We start from the raw sequence: 21,304 nt of genomic DNA, 5'->3' as shown, positions 1-21,304 counted from the left end.
TAACAGACAAAAACTAGCAGCACAACAGCATCTGCTTAAACTGTTTTGCATGTGGTTGGTGAATAAGGTTTTTGCACTAAAGTGGCCTAGTTTATTGAATTTGCTCCAAGAGACCTCGAAATATCAGATTGATCTCTCGTTGGCTCTCTTTTCAGTTGAAAAGCACATTCACACACTGACCTCCTCAAAGAGAAGTGCTAATAACTGTAAAAGTTATTCATTATAAGCTGCAGTCCATCAAAGCCTGTGAAAAGAATGAAGGCACTGGACTAGAGCCAATTATGATCCACAGAGACAAACACACACTGCGGAGATGAAAACGAGAGCAATATTATTTTCATTGCTGGAAAAGAAAATGTTGAAAATATTCAAAGCTGCGTGTATTTCTGATGGCACCACTTGCTTTATAAAGTCTTGAGTATTAAACACGTTCACACAAAGGCCAATTAGGAAGACAGGATGGGTATTTTTCAGACTCTAAAGACGACAAGCTAAATGGTGTGTCATGATTTAAATGCAGACTCCTGGGGAACAGGGCTTTTAATAATTGCAACATTCTCGTTTTGCCAAAGAGAGTACAAATTTGCACCAAAAATCATTTCACAAACCTGAAATGCAAATGAAGTTTAGCCGAGCTGCGTCTTTGCCTCCATCAGTCAAGTGCAAGATACACAGTGCTGGGATTATGCAGTAGTTTCTTCTGGTAATTAGGTGAAAAATGGAAGTTGTTTCAGAATATTAAACTAACGATTTATTTTAATGTTGTCTATGTGAAATCACTTCACACGGATGTGCAAATTTGATGTTGAGTATTACTGTCTCTCGCTGAATCCCATAAATACTGTTTTTATTTGATCTGAGATAATTGGTTTCACGGTAAAACTCTTCACTCAAGATCTGTTTTCATTCCTCTGTTGAGCACAAAGAATATCAGTGACAAAAATACAGGAATTGCTTATCAAGTGCTATATACAGTACAGTAAACTGAGGACAGTTAGGTTTGTTATGCATCGTCGCCCACTGAAGAAGTCTTTATTTAGGCCTGGAGCATCTTGGGGTTACTTGACTTGCTCAAGGGCAAAACAGCAATATAGTGGATGGGCAGCCCTATCTGCATCTTGTGTTTATGGTACATTAAACCGTTAATGACTGACAGTAACACGACACATGAAGTAGAAAGACACTTATTTACCCCGTATAGTGTCTAGTACACCAGTTTAATGTCGTTTCAAGGGTTAGTTCACCATACAATACAATTCCGCTATTGTTAACTTGCCATTTCGTCATTCCAAATCTGTCAAACTTTATTTCTTTCATGCATCTCACATGTCTTCATTCTATATAATTTAAAAGTTGGTTCCTCATGGGGACTAAAAATGAAAAGAAAAAAGTCAACACAAGGTCAATATTTACTTGTATTACTATACTTGCGGGGACATCTGATATCCATAATGTAGGGCATACCAGGTACACACACACACACACACACACACACACAAACACACTAAATATATTTAGCAAATGTTCAGGCTGCTTATTTCCATACAATGAAATTTGCTGATGTGGAGCTGCCTTGCTCCTAAATGACTATAAAGCACTATGGAAATGTAAAATCAGTGTATGTAATTTCTGTGCTACTAGTGGTACCAAACTGAACTGTGGTTTGTTTGAGAGTCTTGATCGGGCCAGAGAAGCATTCAATCAGTGTTCGAGTTTGGGACATTGCAACTCTGAAACTGCCTGAAAACACTGGCATCAAGGTAAAGTGTTTAATGTTTATTTAATTTTTAATTATTTTTGTTGTTAACAAGAAATTGCACACAAATGCAGAAATTGCACACTTCACCTTTTTCGGTAGCTCTCAAATCTCATTCACACTTCCACAGATTCAAATTTTATGTGTCATATTTGGTATGAGTGCAAGAATCAGTGTAAATGGTGTGAAATACAGTATCTTGACGTGCCAAGTTTGCTTATGATCATACAGGTTTAAAATTAAATGTGGGTCAGTACAAAAGTCGCATAGCTACTTTGATGTCACTTGCAAAGTTTTACTTCCAAAAGCGCATTCAAGAGTTCATCCTTACATCTTACCTGAAAGCGAATAGTATGCATATTTTGGCGTGCTGTCCTGGGGGAGGGGTCCGGGCCCGGAGCATGGCCGGAACCCAAAGAACTCCCCCATCCCTAATTTGGGATAAAAATAGATTAGAATTGAAGAGTTGGGGTGGAGGAGGGATGCCCCAAAACTGGCTGGATATATATACACTTGTTGTGCTAGTTAAGATGGTTAGCTAAACGAGATGCACCTGTGCCAAACTAGATGATTATCTGATCGTTCTCCTCCCCAACTTTGTTAATAAAACTCATTTCTTATCTGAAAATATTCAGTTTAACCCACAGCTGCAACCCATGTTGGCGGGATCTAGTGACACGTTTGTTGCCAGTTCAGCAGGCATCATGCTTCCCGTCTAAGTCAGAAAAGCAAGGCAGCTGCCACAATGGGAGGAGAACGTCGACACTTGCCACCTTTGCAGCATTTGACAACGTGCTTGCTCGCTTGCTCATTTCTCGGAAGAATCATCAAAGTGCTCGAGAAAGAAGTGAGCTGTCCCCCAAAGCGTATCTGTCTCTCTTTCTCGGCTCCGTCCTTCATGTGTTTAATGATCACCTCGCCGCTGCATGTGTCGGCATGAGCGAAATCCACAGGACGTTAATGCGGCCCACACGTGTCAGCGCTGACAGAAGCGATGCTCAGCCGCTCGACACAGCTTCACCAATTCAAATCTTCTTCCCCTCCAGAGTTGCCGAAGTGTGCCACTTGTAAAGTTAATTAATTTGATGGTTAATTATATAACTCATTTATTTAAGTGAGAGTTCGCGTGACATTAGTCTTGTGGAAATATAGAACATGCTGTAATTGTGGAGTGAATCTGCTTTTAAAGAGCTTTTTAATTTGGGCCCCGGGGCCATGGACTGGATGGGGGCCAAGTGTGGCCCTTTGTGCATTCACATCTTTCTCATCACTTTTTTTTTTTTTTTTTTTATCAATTATGGTGAAATGAAATGGTGAAATATCAGTATAAAGTGCATGTCCTCATTAAAAGGTCAATTCCTTTTTTTTCTTTTTTTTTTCCACATGATTTTATGTGATCTTGTGACTCTTAAAAGTGAATCACACTACATAAAAGTAATAATAGTCTCTTTCTATTTTAGGTCAGACACTGACCTCATATCAGGGTAAAAGTATGAGTGGTAACCGGAGTCTTCACGGGATAGTCCAACCAGAAATCGATTTTGCATTTACAGCACAAAGAGACTCTAATATTTACACATAGGGTTATGATCCTCTGTCACTGGGTATGCTGTATTTGCAATATCATACTGAAAATGAACAAGCTAAATATTAGATTACAGATAAGGGCAAAGTAACATGCTCAATTTTGTGGTAGCACTTTAGATTAGGGAACACATATTTACTATTAACTAAAAGTTGTCATCTCAATAAACGTCTAATACTGAACAGTGTTAATTTTGCTAACATAATATATGTTGTGAAAATTGTATCCATTTCAGATTATCATTTACATTTAAATGGAAAAGTCTAGACTTTCACTTTAAACACATTGGCTGCTAAAATAATTAGTACCAAAGGCAAATTAATATTACTGAACGATATTACTGTTCAGTAATATTAATAAATATTTAAGCAGTGATATCATTACTGTGATGTGTGTTCTTATTTGAGATAAAGTGGAATTATGCTGAGTATTACAAATGGCTTTAGGCACTCTAACTGTTGTATATTTTAATGGCACTATTTCTGTAGGCATGCATATGTTTCTTATACCGAAACATTGCAGGTAGATTAATGATTTTGGAATTTTTAAGAAAACATTTTAAATTATTTCCTCCGGTCTTGTAATTCAGCTAACTCAGTATAAACATATTGATATTTAACCAGTTAGTAGTTGACCTGGAAGGGAAAACTGTCTGCAGAAGGGGTTTAATGTATAGTCTGCTATAGTTTAGCTATGAATGCAACCCTACATTGTATTGCGAATTGCATTCTGATTTAGGCTTTGAGCATTCTGTTTTTGGAATCCAATGCATGCTGTGTTTCGCTTCTAATGGTCAGGCAAAATGTTGTTCAATAAGATTCCACAGCATTGCATGTCTGAATCTAACACTTTTGTGGGGTTTAGTGACTGAAATATGAATGAGGACATATATGATTGATATAAACAACAGCTTGTTTCCAGCAGTTCAGAACAGAGGTTTAAGCAAAGAAAACAGGAGTTCCTAGAGGTGCTTAAAACCACACATCTCTCTAGGGATGAAGACAAAGCAAAGATTTTGTGACCGATCCTTTAGAGCAGGGTTTCCAAAAACCAGTTTACTGAGACTACCTCATATAATTCCAAACAAGCGGTTTACTAGAGAGAGAGAGAGAGAGGCAGACAGACAGAGAAAGGGAATATAAGGTGGAATTGATTTTATATATTTAGCATCATATTGTGTGGCATTGCTGTGGAGTTTGGGTTCATGGACAGAAAGAATAGTGTAAGACTCCAACAAATAAGCTCAAGTACCAGTTATATTTGTTTAGGTATGTGATGCATTAATCGTAAACTGTCAGATAAAGTAAGTACTGCTCTTTGGAGTGTAATTTTGCACATGACACATATCTGTTTGCAAACAGAACATATTTCTGTTTTGTCCAACCTTAGACCGTTGTACTTGATTGAATGGAGGAATTTGGTGAATCTAACAAAACCATTTCAGGGTCAATTTAACCTAAATATCTAAAGTAAAAAATCTGTAATAATTAAAATAAAATCTATGCTTAAAGAAAATAAACCCTAATTTTAGACAATTTGTATAAATGGTCTAATTATCAAGTGTTTTGCTATAGTTTTAGTTCCCATTAATTCTTATTATTATTAATGACAATTCCTATAACTGCGATACTGATAGAAAGTTATACAACATTGAGTTACAATGTCTATGATCACACCGCTTTCCTGAGCTCATCTCCTGTGTTTAAAGTAGTCATTAACCAATAGCGCGGTCAGGGGTCCTTCTCTAAATCAGTAATGTTCTCTAATGATGAGAACGAGGTTCGCAGTAGAAATCGATAAAGGCTTCGTCTCTTGTGAACGAGCAGCACAACAGGAGACCTCCCTGCCATCCACTATCCCCCCGTCTCGACTGCTTAATTGATTGAGCGTTCCTCTGCTTTGGCCTAAGGTCTTGGATTCCTCAGGGCGAGTATTACATGTCATCAAGCCGAAGGGCCGAGTAGATGGCGGGACGACAGAATAAGATCGATTTGGAGTATTCTCTGTCATCGGACGCCATAATAGAACAGATTCTCTTTTCCACGGTTGTCTGGCGTCAACGGTGTGGCCTTTTGTAACCTCCATCACCCCCACTGAGAGTTACATTTCTTCCTTTTCATGTTAACCAGCTCATTGCAGCAATGAAACAATTATTATTATTATTGCTGTTGTTGTTGTCGTTCCACTTTTATATCTTACATTTCTTTTTTCTCCCTGGAGTGTAGACTTTGGGTTTTATATAAGGTGCAAATTAATTATCATATCAAACAGTCTTCAGAAATATATTTGTGTCAGTGTGGACGGAGAGTTTTGCATGAGAAAGAGCCGTCTCTTTGAATGTGCGCTGGATACATATGGTTATTTGAGGGGTTGGTAGTTTGGTAGGCTTTTGTTCTTCAGGAACAAAGTGAAAGTCCCTGGTGAAAAGCAGTTCCTGAATGATATTAGATCACTGAGGGTAATTGGGTGATATTTTTAGTGGTGGACCCGCATTCAAGCTGTTTTTATTTTTTTATTCTTTTATTTATTTATTTATTTTATTTTATTTTTTTGCTGTCGTCTTAGCGAGAGGCTCTCCCCAGCCCTTGTTAACTAAAATTGAATGTCGATAAGTTGTAGTTCTGAGCCCACCGTGAAAATGGGCTTAGTGGCAGCACGGTAAACACAAATCTGAAATTTGCTAAAGAGACTGATTGTTGCCAGTGTTCAGTCATATGCTAATTCTCTCTTGCGCTCACTTTCTTCTCTTCCCTCTTCACTACAGCCACATACACACTGCAATGGTTTTGGAGCGTCAGCTGCATTTTAAACGTGGCTGTTAAACCCCTGAAGCATAAGATTCGGTTGACAATAGCAACTTGTTGGCATCTTGTGGTTTTGAACAAGAAACATGGCAACATTTTAAAGCATTTACTGTATTTCTCTGTAATGCTCACTAATGCTGCATTTATTTGATTAAAAACAATAACATTCTGAAATATTATACAAATTTACAGTGCCCTTATTTTGCCATTTCCAATACTGCCTTTCATGAAGTGTGTAATGTAGCTATGGGTCAATGTAAACAATCTGCAAAGTTTAAATAAAGAAATTGTCTCCCAAAAGAAAGAATCAACTCTCTACAGCCGAAATGAGACGTTAGTAATTCAAATCCCACTTCTGTCTCGGCTACATGTCACGAGTTCAACGGGGGATTCACAAAACTCTTGCTCTTGGCTCAGTACTCCACTGAATCACCACCTGTATGATAAATAATGGATGTTTATATTTTCTAGCATTTAAAATACAAAACTATGGCGATGAGTGTATTGTTTCCAATGCATTCTGTATGCGGAAGGCGAATCACAACAGACTGGGTCATCTAACCAATCAGAGCACAGTAGGCTCACATGGAGGCGGGGTTTAGAGAGACTGAATCTTAGAACTTCTTCAAACGAATCATTTGAGAATCGTTGGAGATTGAGGTGATGTTAAATGCATATTTTGAGAAAACGAAAGGGTTGCTTGACCTTGCATGCATGTAGACATATTGTAAGAGATATAAATATAAAATTGATGAAAGCTTCGTGCATTTTATGATTGGAAAGTTAAAAATAGCAAGTTCAAAATAAGGAGAGATAAATAAAGGACGATGGAGAAAATGGGCTTCATGGCTCTTTTACGAGCTCATTTGCAGTGCTTCTGCACCAGTAACTCAACCATAGTGAAGAGACTACAAGGAAAGGGCCGATTATGAATGCAATATATTAAACATGATGGCAAATATATTAAACATACTGGGCCGATCTCAGGAGGCAGGCTAGATAATGCCCTGATTGATTTTTACTGAGCTGTTAACTATTAATGCAGCTGTAACAGAAGGAGACCTGCGGACATTTATCAGAACCGTAACACATGCTTCATACGCCGTGGCCGGAGTCGGCTGGGAAGAATACATTTAGTAATTATCAAACAGCATCACGGCTCCCGGTGATGATGAGATTTTGCTGAAGGTAATGCGCTTGGTAAACAGTCAGTGTCTTGGATGATGATGTGTATTTATTTACGTTGTATCCTCCAGGAGCTCTTTGCCCTCAGCTTAAACCTTAATAAAATGTGTTTAGTTATCTCTTGTTTTTTCTGCAGGCATCTGCAGTTTTGCTAAAATGACCCGTGGGGGCTCGGTAAGAGGTACATGTTGCCACTGTAACTGGAAATTTGCCTGATTACCATGCGGGGTAACAAACAGTAAGGGCTTATCTGGAGAGAAGTGAAGTGCACTGAAAAGATTAATTAGGCTGAATGGTTTGGACGCTTTAATGAAGAGGCCTTGATGAGGGGACGTCGCCCGCGCTCCTTCACACAGGTGCACATCACAGCTGGGTCACGTGTGGCGAGGAAGTACTTTAAACACTGCCGAAGTCACCCACGTAAAACCTTTTGTGACAGAGACTGCAGGAACTCAAAGGCATCACCGCAGCAGGAGGAAACCTAATTAGGAAGAATAAAAAGAACGTTTATTTAAAAAAAGGCAAGTGATACTTTCACTTAAAAAGCTGTGGTCAGCCCTTGACATTCTCATTATGAGATATTATTTTTGGTGAGTATAAGTATAACTTTGAAGATAAATAGAGGGCGAATTTCTGGATGAATCTTTAATGTAATTACAGCCGTCAATTTAAAAACACAGTTTTACGCTGAGAAAAAGATGAGGAATAGGAGACTGAAGCATGATTTATAAAACATATGTATGGATGTGTGTAGTCTCTAGTCTGACTTTAAACATTATTGGCTTGAATACTAGACATGTACATGAATAAGAACTTGTAAGCCATGTAAGCCAAATTTCATACATTGTTGCATTTATAATATTTTATAGCAAATTCAAAACACTGTGCAAGTAAGTATGAGACACTATAGTGGATGTTAGTAGTAACTTTTAATGTTTAATTTTGAAGAAGCAAGATGCATGGCTCTCACAGTCACTAAACCCCTGGAAATGTGTGCAATTGTGATATCCAGGCTTGGGAGAGTCATGCATTTCTGTATATATATGAAAAAAATAATAATATGAAAACAAAAATGTAAATATATAACTGCAAGATATAAATGCAGAATTGCAAGATATATTTGCTTTATTTGCAAATATATATTTAAATTTTTTTTTTATGAAAAAATTTAAAAGCACAGTTAAGAGGATTAAAAATAATAATAATAATAATCATTTTAAAAATTCTGAATTGCTAGATATAAACTGAGAACTTTGAGTAAAAGGTTCATTCCATAGCAGAAATTAACTTTAAATATCGCTATAAATTCATTATAAAATAGGAAATTAATGTAAAAGCCTTGCATATACTTATATATTACATTTTATATTAATATTAATATTACATTTGTTTGCAGACATATGAAGATCACTCATCTGCTTCTGTACAGTGTTTCTGACTTTTATTTTTTATTTGTGTTAAAAAAATATTTTATATTTTGTCAAATATTTTGTCTCTCTTAATTATTTTGTCCAATAAAGGTGTACAAAAAAGGCCATGAATTCAATAATAGGACATGCACAGATTATTCACATCTAGTAATTAAAACTCTTTCTTTATCATAATAATTACTGGAGATATTATTTCTTTTGTGTGAAATTGATTGGCCTCTAAAGGGAGATACATCATGAGATCAGTAGATGTGCTGTGGGTGTTATGGTTTGAACTGAAGCTTATGTGATTGACAGAGGGCTGTCGTTCTGTCCCATAGCATCCCTTTAGGCAAATGATATTTTCAAAAGCCCTTGATTTATATCATCTCTCTGATTGTGGTGTCTTTATAAAGCATTTGATGTTTGGGCGTTTGAAATCATTCCTGTAAACATGGACCTCTGTATAAAAGCTCTCTAAATAAATGATGATAGATAACCTAGAGTAAATGGAAAAGTGCTATCAGCTTCACCTGTCTATCATGCATGCACACACATGTTTACTCTGTGTGAGTGTGTGAGTGCCAGGCTACTTAATCCAGAGTAATACCCCCCCCCCACCCCTTCCTTAATCACATTCATAAATTGGTAATGATATTCATGCACTTGTGATATATGGCAAATTATAATGTCAGCCTGTCTTAGCCGTGCCGCCGTCATTTGAATATGGACTCTATTGCTTTAATAAATCATGGTGGGTGGGATATGGCAGTCATTATGTTGAATGACACTACAGAGTCGTGTAAAAAAGTGCATTCAGCTCTCATATGCATCACGTTGTTAATCATAATATGACTATTAGGGCCATCAGGATTCTTGAGTGCGAGAGAGAGAACTGCGTTGAAGAACTAGGGTATTTTTATTTTTATTTTTGTTGAAATTATTGTTTTTATTCAGCAGGGATGCATTAAATTGATCAAAAGTGCAGTTTTTGTAAGAAAATGTACAAGTATTTAGATTTTCAAATATTTTGTACTGTTAACTGAGAATCTTATAATAATAATAATAATAATAATAATAATAAAAATAATTATAATAAATTATAATAATGTAATAAAAGATAATGGTATCCACACAAACACACACACACACACACACACACACACACACACATAAAATTAATTAATTCATTAATAAATAAATAAATACATTTTTAATAAATTTTTAGTAAGCAGAAATGTTTTCTGAAGGATCATGTGACAATGAAGTCTGGAATAATACTGAACATTCAGCTTTACATCATAGGAATAAATTACATTTTAAAATATATATATAGAAAACAGTTATATATATATATATAGAAAACAGTTATAATATCAACATATTATTACAATTTATAAAATCTTTTACTATATTTTTCAAATGCAGAAATCTAATTTCCCTCGAAATTTTGATATATAACAGGTCAATATACTATACAAACAAAACTCGAAAGTTCCTCGTTCATTTAAAAATAGCTATTACTGAAACCAAACTGTGCCACTTTATGACGTAATAGTGCAGAGAAACCCCACTTCTGCAGAAGAAGATCAATACCTACTTCTACATCACTGCCTTTTTAGCCCCGCCCACTGATTTTCGTTTGTATTAGTAGGAGGACAGGAAATACTAGAGAGACACAAACACAGGATTACTCCATCAACAGAATCATACAGATGGCATTACACAATAAAAAGTCTGCGTAGTGTACTGTATGTTGTGAAAAACAGTCTTTGAATTGCCTTCTTTGTGATTCTAGCATTGTATCTAGATTGGATGCTGAGTGATGAAGCAGTGCAAATGCTTGAATGTCAGAAATAGAGCGGGACATCAGTTTACTGTCGGCGATTTGTTGTGTCAATCCATGCCACATGCAGTAGAAAAAGAATCGCATTGTCAGCATCTTGATGCTAGAAATTTTTCTAAATTCACAAATGCACAGCGAGTGATCCGCAAATGCATGCGATAATCTACAAAGTCAGAAATGAATGGCTGGCAAAGTTGTTTTTGCGATATAAACATGCATTTGTGAATATGTTTTTTATTTGTAAATCTAATTTTATTTATTTATGAATTTAATTAATGAGACTCTGAGATTTATTTGTGGATCTCATTCTATTTTCTCTTTCTAATTCTAACAGACTGTTCTGCAGAGAGGCTCAAAAACATGATAGAAAATAACATATTACTTCTAAATGATGAAGGTTATGTTTTATTTATTTATTTATATTTTTTTTTAATGTAAAATCACACTAACATTATAAGTGAACATCAGAGAACATTATAAAAAAAAAAGTAAAAAAAAAACAAACAAACAAAAAAAAACATTTCATGACCCTTTTAAAATGTAAAAATCTTACCAAATCCCAATATATATATATATATATATATATTTATATATATATATAATTTTGTTATTCCGATTCCAATTTAAATGGGTTGTGCCATTCAACACCCATCAATTAAACATGAGAAAGTTATTCTATTTGAATTCCCCCCAACAATATATGACCCAAATCGGTGTTACATGGTGAGTATTAGAGCCAAAGCAAAAGCGTGACAAGCAGAAACCTGGAGATGAAACCTCACAAAGTACTTTTATTTTTGTGATTTGCTGCAAATTTGTTGCACTAAACAGGAAGTACAGAGGCTCCTTTTTCTACTTTCTCAAAGCTCTGAATATGTTCAGTTCAGCAGAACATGCTTTGTTTGAGGGAATGAAGGACAGATGACAGACAGCTTGTACTTTTACAGAACGGAAGCAGGCTTCCTTCTGGCTTTGATCACACATTTTGCTGTGAGAAAAACTCTTGAACACACACAGAAAGCTTGTTTCTCAACTAAACACACCCAGTATGTGCCAGAGTAAGATTATAGTAAAAATATAAATGAATCATACAATTAAAGAGTGCAAACCATACGCCAGCGCTCTAGAATGGGCTTTCCTTCCCACTCGTTCACATTAAGTGACTTTGCCAACTGCAAAAGTGTGTTGTCCAGGTCAACGTGCCATTAATTAAAACACAGAGCGTGGGTGGCACTGAGCTTCTGACAAATAAAGAAATAGACTAAGTGGTTAAGGAAACAGACTTTTTGACGTCTTGGCACTGCAAACATACCTTTAGATTTCATGATGCGAAGCATGCAGAAACGGAGATGAGATAAATAGCATGTGTACGAGGGCGAGGGTGCGCTCTCGAAGGCGTTCTGGGGTTACAGACAGTGATTTATGCCTGGGCCTCTCATCAGCCTTGCCTCATTACTGGGCGGTCATTTTGTAAATCAACAGATAATTACGGTATAGATCATACACTGTTCGCATCGCCACAGTTTACTGGATTTTGCTGGGTCCATCGCTAAGGGACGGAGCGAGATGGAAAATAAAAACGCCACTTTCCGCAGCAAATAAACCATTTCTTTGGTATTCATATCTCCAGAGGGTACAAGAACTATCGCTTTCGGGTTGCGTGTTTCATGCTTTTTGCGTGACCTTGAATCTCATGCGTTGCTTAGTGTGCTTTTCGTAATTTCCCATCTTGCCTTGTTCACCATGCATGTATATAAATATATGAGCGCCTTTATTTGTTTTGATTCTTTTAGGTCAGTATTTAGGTTTTAATTCGTGGCGTTGCAGTAAGCATTGTTTTAGCTTCTCTCACTTTGTTTGTGAATTTCAATGAGATTGCCTTGCCTCCGCCAAAGCCTTTTTGATTGCTTTCCCTGTTTGAGTATCTCTGTAATATCATTTGAAATGTCACCACTCATATGTGTTTGTTTCATATGGGTCCATTCGTCTATTGCATGTAAAACATACACACACACACACACACACACACACAGAAGAGAAAAGATGGAGCGTATGTGTGTGCGAGAGAAAAGCAGATTACCTAACAAAGGGCAGACTGATTTGAAAGCAGGATATTTCGCCGAGATTCACAGCGGAGGTTTGTCAAACACAAATGGCGTATGCTTATAAAGGCAATTTCATTTACAAAGGAGATATAATCAGTCTGTATCATTTTGGATACAAAGCGTGAAGAAGAAAACATCTTCAGTTCTGCCTTAGTCCTAAAAGCACTGTGTAATTTGTCACCTTCTGAGTTTACTGAGTGTTTGGAAATTGAGAGCTCCTGATTTTACGCCGGTGTGTAAAATATTAAGGGTGGTGTAGAAGGTCAGAAATTCTCAGAAACTGTGTTTTTCTGTTGAGTTTATGAAGAGGGACCGTTCGATCATTTATCATTTAAAGGCCTCATGTGATAGTAAGCACAGCATTTTTAAAACCTGTTGAAACAGGAAATTGGTATGGGTTGAATTGCAGGACCCATCAGCTACACATGCTTTCTGGAGAAACTGATAATGGAATATATAAAATCGGTTGTGTTTATCAGAAGGCAGATGGTTCCTTTAATTAAAAGATGAAACTGGAAAATCCAAATCCAAGAAAAGTGATAGCTGGTCTAAACTGGTTATTTGATGGTTTAGGCTGGTCCATGGTGGTTAACATGTTAGCTGGTCCTCCAGTTACTGATCAGCTTGCAACAGTTTATTTGTATTCAGTTTAGAGCACTACCTTATAAAAAAAAAAAAAAAAAAAAAAAAAAAAAGTTTTTTCCAACATGGGCCACAATATTGATTGTCAATATTAAAATTGTGGCAGATGTGACAAGGCAATCATTATTTTAATATAATTTGTATATTGACTGATGACCTAAAAATGGCTGATTCGGCTTTTTTTTTTTAATCAGTCAGTCAATCAATCAATCAATCAATCAAAGTGAATATTCATTTTAGTATTGTATGAAGATTAAATTTTAACTATGTTATGAAATTATGTTTGTTTTTAAAGATTGAAAGTTAATTGACTGCAAATGTCATATCCAGTATCCATACAGATAATTAGTGTTTCTTCCATTTATTCTTCTCAGAGAGGTCCATGCCAATCTTTCTCTGCACTCTCTGGTTCCTCCTGACATGTTTCTCATTCCAGCCATCTCATCACTCATTTCCCATCTTTGAGAATGTTGTTTACCAATTTCCTGAATGGACTTGTAACACCCCACCCCCTTTTTTTGGCTTTTAAGGGAACACTTCCCCGTGCCCGCACTGAACTGAATCCCGACTATCTGGACCTTCGCTCTAGAGCCGAGCTGAATCCAGAGTACTGGACGCCCTGCACTCCTCTAGTGAGTAACCCCTGTTCAGATTGTTGAGATGGCTGCTGCTGAAGCTGCACAAATACACTTTTCACCTGCTTGTTGGTTTCTTTAGTGACCTCTCTAACGATGGTCTCTTCACCGCTACATCATTATAACTGAGCTAATTTTACATAAACACACATACCTCCCTCCCATTGCTCTCATTACCTTAGTATGTGCAGGGATTCTTGTCTTCCGGGGATCGGGACAGTTTACATGTAGCTTTACTTGCCACTGGACCTAATGATGCTTGTTTTTTTGTGTGTGTGTGTGTGTGTTATTTAAGTGTTGTGCAGAAATAAATTGCATATACAAGTTTGCAGTCCTAAAATGTCTTTTGTGGCTTTTCAGAAGAATATATGGTCATTCCGTGTCAAATCAGCCAAATTTCAGAAAATTCTGCAAAAATTTTAGATTTTGCTTTTTTTTAAATTAGTTTTTGTTTTCTAAAGAAAAATAAACATGTATAGTGATGAAAGCTAAAATCTGTTGACTTTAGCAATCTTTGTTGCATTATGTGTCAATGGTGACTAAAAATGGGAAAATATCTCTTTTCATGTTTTTCCCCCAACGTTTGAATGCCTATAACTCAAGACATATTAAAGACATCTTAATACCCTTTTAGACATTGAGTCTTAACACACTTTCATTTTGGTATATTTATTTTTAAGGCCTATATGGTTCAGTTCCAAAGATATTGGAATTTCAATATGGCTCCAGGAGTAAATTGTACAAATTTTGGTGGTCAAAAACCAAATGTGTGTCACTTTGCATACATATTACAATTATTTTATTTTAAAGATGAATGTCTGAAAAACAAATATAGTTGAAATATTAAAGAAAGCATTTTTTAAACTTTTATTTTGGAATCTACATTCTCAAGACCCTACATCATTGAGACCTAGAGAAATTGAGGCTTATTGAGGCTCCATAATCAGTTTGTTGAATATTACCCATTTTCAGTGGTTGAAAACCAAATGTTGCTTACATGGTATAAGGCCAATACTTACTGTATTTAAAGTAATGTTGAAGCTAGAAATGCACTAAAAGTAACTAAGTACTAAGTAACTAACTAAAAGTAAACTAAAAATAACATTATTATGCTGCCATCTTTCTGAAGTCATTTTTAACCCCCTGTAATTCGACTGTAAATCACAGATGAAAATTGTCTTTTAACCCCCCTCTACAAAATCGTGGATTACCCAGTAACTATTCATTCATGACATTTTATATTTTGGTAAAATAAAATAAAATAAAATTAAACAACACTCTTTTCATTCTACTGAGTGCTAAGACTTAACTTGCGCTCAATATGTGTACTTGCATTTGTACGTGGTTGAATGAGTTCACTAAACACCACAGCGTCTATGTGGGTGTGACGGAGACAGACAGAAAATAAGAGGGTGGTAAATGGAGAAGTATAATATTTGCAGTGGACAAGGCAATAGAGGAAATTCAGAAATAAACCATGACTGTAAGACAAAAAATAGGACTTTTTACTACCATAGGAACCTTAAGACTCTCAACATGCTTACTTTGTAGTCATCAACACCAAAAAGCATGTATGGGCTGCATTGCATTCCTGATCAACATTTCACTGTATTTTACTCTCATCTTCTTTTTTCCCCATGTCAACTGCTTTCTACTACTAGCAGGATTGCAGGGAATATGGATCCACTCTGTCTGTGCTTGGAATGTTCTCATGGGCAATCGATGGGATGATAGAAATTACCTGCATGCTTCCAGATGTCACCATGCAAAAGAGTAGCTTGGTGTGCGTGAAGCCAATTACAGTGGTTTTTCAATGGGACCAGTCCTCATCACTGGAGTGTGAATGGTCACTTTGCCATATTATCTTGGGATTAAACTGTCCATTCACACTCATTGCTCTCTCATACGGAAATAAGAGATAGATACATGTCTAATAACTCAAATTAATGTTCAACATCAAAGTGGACATTGAACCTGAATTAAAATTAACATTTAATGAAAGTTTCTACTACTTTCAAGGTTACGTAAATGTAAATAAATGACCGTTAACTAACAGTAGATGTAACATGCTTGAAATCAACAGTTCTATTTCTTTGTTTAGAGTACAGTACGGCCTATTTATCAGCGATGGTTTTGAGCATCTGATAATAAGAACCTACTGCTTTAGGAAAAGCCCGGTCTTGAAGGTCAGTGTTTCGAACGGGTAATGGCTATTAAGCTAGGTGTCCTGTGTAATGGCTTTCAGGCAGGAACGTCACTAGTGGGATGAAAGGTGATGATTATAGGGGCCCATGTCTTAGGGGGGGACCCCATCGATCTCAACCGTCTGGCTGAGGCCAGCCTAAAAAGACGATCAGGACAGGTGACAGGCCACTGCTGCATGTCCTCACGAAAGCTTATAATTTTCATGTGTTTTAAAGCCTTTTAAAGCGTTCAAAAACAAGACGTGGAAAAGCTCAACTGAACCGAGCTCTCCTTTGCAAAGTTCTCCTCAAAGTTCCTCCTGAACCTGAACAAACAAATAAAATCGAATTTGTAAGAGATTTAAATAAACAGAAAAGGATGTGAAAGAGCCCAATTCAGCTCCCGCTGTGTTCTGGTGTTCAGGACTGATGCAGAGAGAGGCATCTCAAAATAATTGAACACTGGATTTGCCTCTTTTTGCTCTTGTACCGACAAATACATATGTCAAAATATCCATCTTGGAAAGTATGTTCGAAAAAACTGTCGGTTATGTCTTAAGTGAAAGTAAACAGTTCAGAAAAAATAAATAATAATAATCAGATGTGTATTATATTGGATGCGTTAATTGTCTCTTGAAGTGAAAATTACTCACTGCTCTTGACTGAATTACTTTGTAGGTTTAACAAAATTTAATGTACAGTCAATCCAACAATTATTCAGACACCAGATCTTTTTTTTTTTAATTATCTGGTGAATTATCGAACATACAAATTAAACTATTTCAAACAGGGACCACTCATACAACCAGCTATGGCCCTGCTTTCAGGACCTTGAGTCAAAAGAAGCTAAAGGAACAGTTAACATAAAAAATTTAATTCTGTCATCCTAATTGACAGTGATAACAGCATTTTTCTGCTTACCAACATTTTTCAAAATATCTGAAAAAAATAATAATAATAATTAAAGTTAAAGATTGTTATTGGTGAAGTGAGGGCAGACTCAGTAATTCAAGTGTAGATCTACTGTATATCTTACAGTAGGGTTTCAGATGGGCGGGTTGTTGTGACAAGAAGTGAAGCTCAATTTGACCATTGATGTGAACTATCCTGTCCAAGTCCAAGAACTTTATGGGGTCGAGCAGGGCCTCTCAGGCTGTTACAAAGTAGGTCAGAACAAGTTGCTCAATTGTTGATAGGACTGCCAAATGGTCATGAGTTGGAAGTCATTAAAGTTTCTTACCATCCCTTCGGAATAGAAAAATAGCTGATCTTTTAAGGCAGGTTGAAGCAGAATAGAGGTCCAGCAGGTGGCAAAGAAAGTCTGGAAACCTGTAGTTGGTCAGCAGTGTGCTTCAAGGACTGTCATCATCTTCCCTCAAGAGAATTGGGGTCTGGTGGCCTCCCTTTTGTTCTTGAAGTACTCTTGGTTATATGCACAGATGCACCGAGACACAGTTAGGTAATTTTCTTCATGCACCAAATGTATTTCGTCCTTTGTAAGTCGGTTTGATAAATGGCTTTGTAAACCAGCCGGAATTATATTTTGCTGCATTGCTAATGGGATTGGAGCTGTATTATGAAAAAGGTTGTTTTTGGAGAACATATTGCTTGTTGTCTGGAGGTCAGAGTGAATGTGCAGTATATCTTGTACCTTCGTCTGTCGTCTCTCAAAGGTCAGCAGTGTGATTAACCTCAGGTCAATTGCACCCGAGATGCGTACACCCAATCCGTTAGAATGCATTAGTTTGGGAATAAGTGCATGAGGAAACCAGTCTTACTGATCGGAAGTGATCCTTCAGTTCCAGCGGCAGTTCTGCTAATATGTTGTATATCTCACCAACTGTCACTTATTGCTCCCCTGAGTATTTAGAACAATATTACGACTGTTATTAGTTATTGAAATAATATGTAATTAACACACAACCAATTGAGGTTATTATGGAGTTCATCCCTTTTTATTGCTCTGCAATCAGTTGTTGTTCTCAACACAGGACCACGGATGGAGAGGAAGAAATCAAGCACAGTAAGTCAATAGTACACTTCAGAGCGTGTCAATAAATGATCCTTCATGCCTTACACCATCTTCAAAATAAGCCAGCTTCTCATTTCACAAAACATGGCTAGTGCACGTATATCTTCATCATCATCCTGTTGTTGGGTATCTGCTGTGACGAGCCCCAGGTGCATGTACTCATGGTTCACAGGCAAATAGGATTCATGGGATTGATTATGAAGTCATTCCAGGGTTGTGTAACCGTCTTAGCTGCTGTTTTCCTCTGACATGTTCTGGAATATTCATGAAGTGGACCTAAGCTGTGTCTTAGGAGACCTGTCAGCAGGGAAGAGAAACATTTCTGAGCTTGTAGGGACATGCTTGAGAAGGAAAAATGGCAACTTTGAATTGCTTTTTCATGTATTTGCACGCATTATTGATTTATTGACCTTCTCTCGGGACAAGGTGGTTTGAAGACAGACTAGGGCCAATTTATTCATCCCTGTGAGAGGGAAATGAGCTTAGCTCTGCTGTGGTGAATGAGCTGAATGATGACTAGCCTTACGGTAGGTGCTGATTAGCGAGAGTGAGTGCTCTCAACGCTGTGACGGTGTCACTCATTAGATGATATGAGGTACATTGACTCTTAGAATTCTGCTAGCTAGTTCAGTGATGAGAAACTGAAAAACCTCAAAAGTTACAGACACCATTTTATTTCTTTTGAATCGAGGATATAACCAGGGCTGATGGAGCAAATGTGAAGCTTTACGAACGGATCATTGATTAAACTTCTAAAGTCCTCTTAAATGTCCATAACGGAGATGTTATGGCCCCACTTCAGATGTTTTCCTCTCTAAAGTGGCTCTTAGAGGTTGGATGTGCTCCGAAGCTACATGCCATACTTTGTGTACGTGAAAGATTGTGTCTAAGCGTTTTAGAAAGTTGGTCAATACTCTCAACATAGTGAAGGTGTATTTACTGTAATACCTTTGTAAGGAAAGAGAGACCTCGTGAATTATGCATGTGTATAGAGCTCCCATTTCTGTTCTGAGATATGGGATAGGAAATGGATCTCTTTCTTAAGTAAAGAGTAGGGATACTCCTGGGTTGAGGAACACTTCCTTTGCATTAGCGGGGTTGTCAGCATTGTCTCTGATTAAGTGCTGGAAGCTTTATACAAACCCTTTTCCTTGCTGGGATAGCTAGCAAACAGAGTTATCATCTAAACATCTTCATGTTGTATTATTTGGATTAGAGCAGCATGCACTTTCTTTGGAATTGCTTATTTTGTGAAAAGGCCCAGAGACAGCAAGCTGACAATGTCAGGCTGACGTTGAGTGTCTGTTTGCCTAGTTTTTCCAGTGTGTTCCACACTGTTGTCAGTAGTCTGATCTCTGTCATGGCTTTTCAGCCATTTGAGGATGTCGAATTAGTGGTGGAACATGTCAGTGGGTGGTCACTCTGATTGGCTGTTCAGCTAAGTGAACCAGTGCACGAAAATAAAAACAAGTGACAAAAGCAAGCAAACAATGAAGTTGAAAGTGGCACACACAGAAGACTTCTTGTTGTAAATTTGTATTTTTTCCCTTTTTAAATGGTGAATACAGACTACTGCCATCTGCTGGTATGGAGAGTTGTTTCCTCTCACGCAGGTGCAGAAAGTATGCTGTTGGCTGTAATGTGTAATGTAATGTAATGCCCCTTTGTAATGTGGTAGAGGATTGTGTGAAATCGAGTTTTGTCATCATTAAGTTGTAGCAGCTGTTTGTACAGCCCCCAACCTTGTTTTGGGCCATTTTCTTATTGTCTCCCTCTCGCTCTTACTGTTTCATTGTTTGTTTTTCTCACACTTTTTCACTCATGTTCTCTTTCTATCCCTCTCTCTTTGACTTGCCCTCACTCTGTATTATTAACAGCAGAGCTGGTGACTTGAGATAAGTGGTCACTCCTAGAGGCGTCTGCTGGAGAGGGCACTTTTTTATTTGGTCAAGATGAATGGCTTGAATAATTTCCCTGAAAGTAGCATTCAGCATTGCAGCGTTGCCACTCTTTGAAATACTTTTGCCTGATAAGAGCTCCTGCATTAGTGTAGAAGGCAGGGTCCAGTGATTGTCCCCTTGTAGTGCTTCAAAATGTCTTCATTTATCAAGGTCCTTATAGTTCAACAGCATAAAACAAATAATAATAATAATAATAATAAAAATAATAATAATAATAATAATAATAATAATAATAATAATAATAACCTGGTCATCCGACTTCTACCAACAAATAACTCTGTGTGTGTTTTTTATTTATTTTCAGATAATTCAACTTGCATTACAGAAAATGTCTGACTGAGAGGGCTGTATTAAAAAAAAAAAATAAACAGTGTCAAGTTGATAAGAACATATAGAGGAAATGTTATTTTCTGCCCCAGTTTGATGAATGTGAAGGACAGGGTTTGTTGTTTCTTGACAGTCTCAGTTGCATAGTTGTTCCAGCAGAAGATGCCTTTTTTCCAGTTTTGTACATTCAGTTGTCATGTGTTGCATGTTTCCTGATCTTTGATAATGTCATAATGCATTGTTTACACAAAGCTGGCAGCGCTTCACACTAGGTGTACCTCAGTCTTTCAGTAGATGTCACGTCACGCTTATGCACATCACCCACAGTCTATTTTTACAGGGATGAGGAGACATATGCAAGTAGAACGAGTTTTACAAACAGCTTGTTGGATGGAGTTTCGTTGAATGGATGTTGGCAGAACCATGGGCACTATACAAAAGCTAATAAAAGACAGACTCACTGATAGTTTGTTAGTATTAAAGTTTTTTTTGTTCTCACTCTGTGTATATAACTTACAGTTTAACATTGGCGTTAAAGGCTATAGCCTGGCGGGCTCGATAGAATGTCTTGTTTCCAGAAGTATGCCCAAGCGTTTGCGAAGCATTGACCAAGCAATTGCATGCTTGTACAAAATGTTTATAACACTAAACCCCCATTCGAATTGTCTGCTACCTTCAGAGTTTGCCCCCTAGTGGTAGTCAGTTTGTATGTTTAATGTTTACAAAAGTTGATCAAGGGTTTAACCCTTTGTGAGTAGTAGGGGTGTGTATTCATGTGTGATTTAGATGAGTGTGTGTTAAAGGCCTGATGGACCAGCTGTGGTGTCTGGTTGT

At 37.1% G+C, this 21,304-nt stretch overlaps 1 protein-coding gene across 3 annotated transcripts in view; it reads left to right on the top strand.

The window, feature by feature from the left end:
- The window catches only part of LOC113050949 (protocadherin-9), a 285,211-nt gene that overhangs the window by 33,049 nt on the left and 230,858 nt on the right, over nt 1-21,304 (top strand). For 2 of the 3 annotated variants that reach the window (XM_026214441.1, XM_026214439.1), the window contains exon 3: nt 13,863-13,964. The exons of the other annotated variant lie outside the window; for it this stretch is intronic. In XM_026214441.1, coding sequence (XP_026070226.1) covers nt 13,863-13,964 — 102 coding nt within the window. The remainder of the gene's footprint in view (nt 1-13,862; nt 13,965-21,304) is intronic. 3 annotated transcript variants of the gene reach the window in all.

The sequence above is a fragment of the Carassius auratus genome, chromosome 31, assembly GCF_003368295.1.
Source record: "Carassius auratus strain Wakin chromosome 31, ASM336829v1, whole genome shotgun sequence".
NCBI classification, from domain to species: Eukaryota; Metazoa; Chordata; class Actinopteri; order Cypriniformes; family Cyprinidae; genus Carassius; species Carassius auratus.
This window is presented reverse-complemented; position numbering and strand designations above follow the sequence as displayed.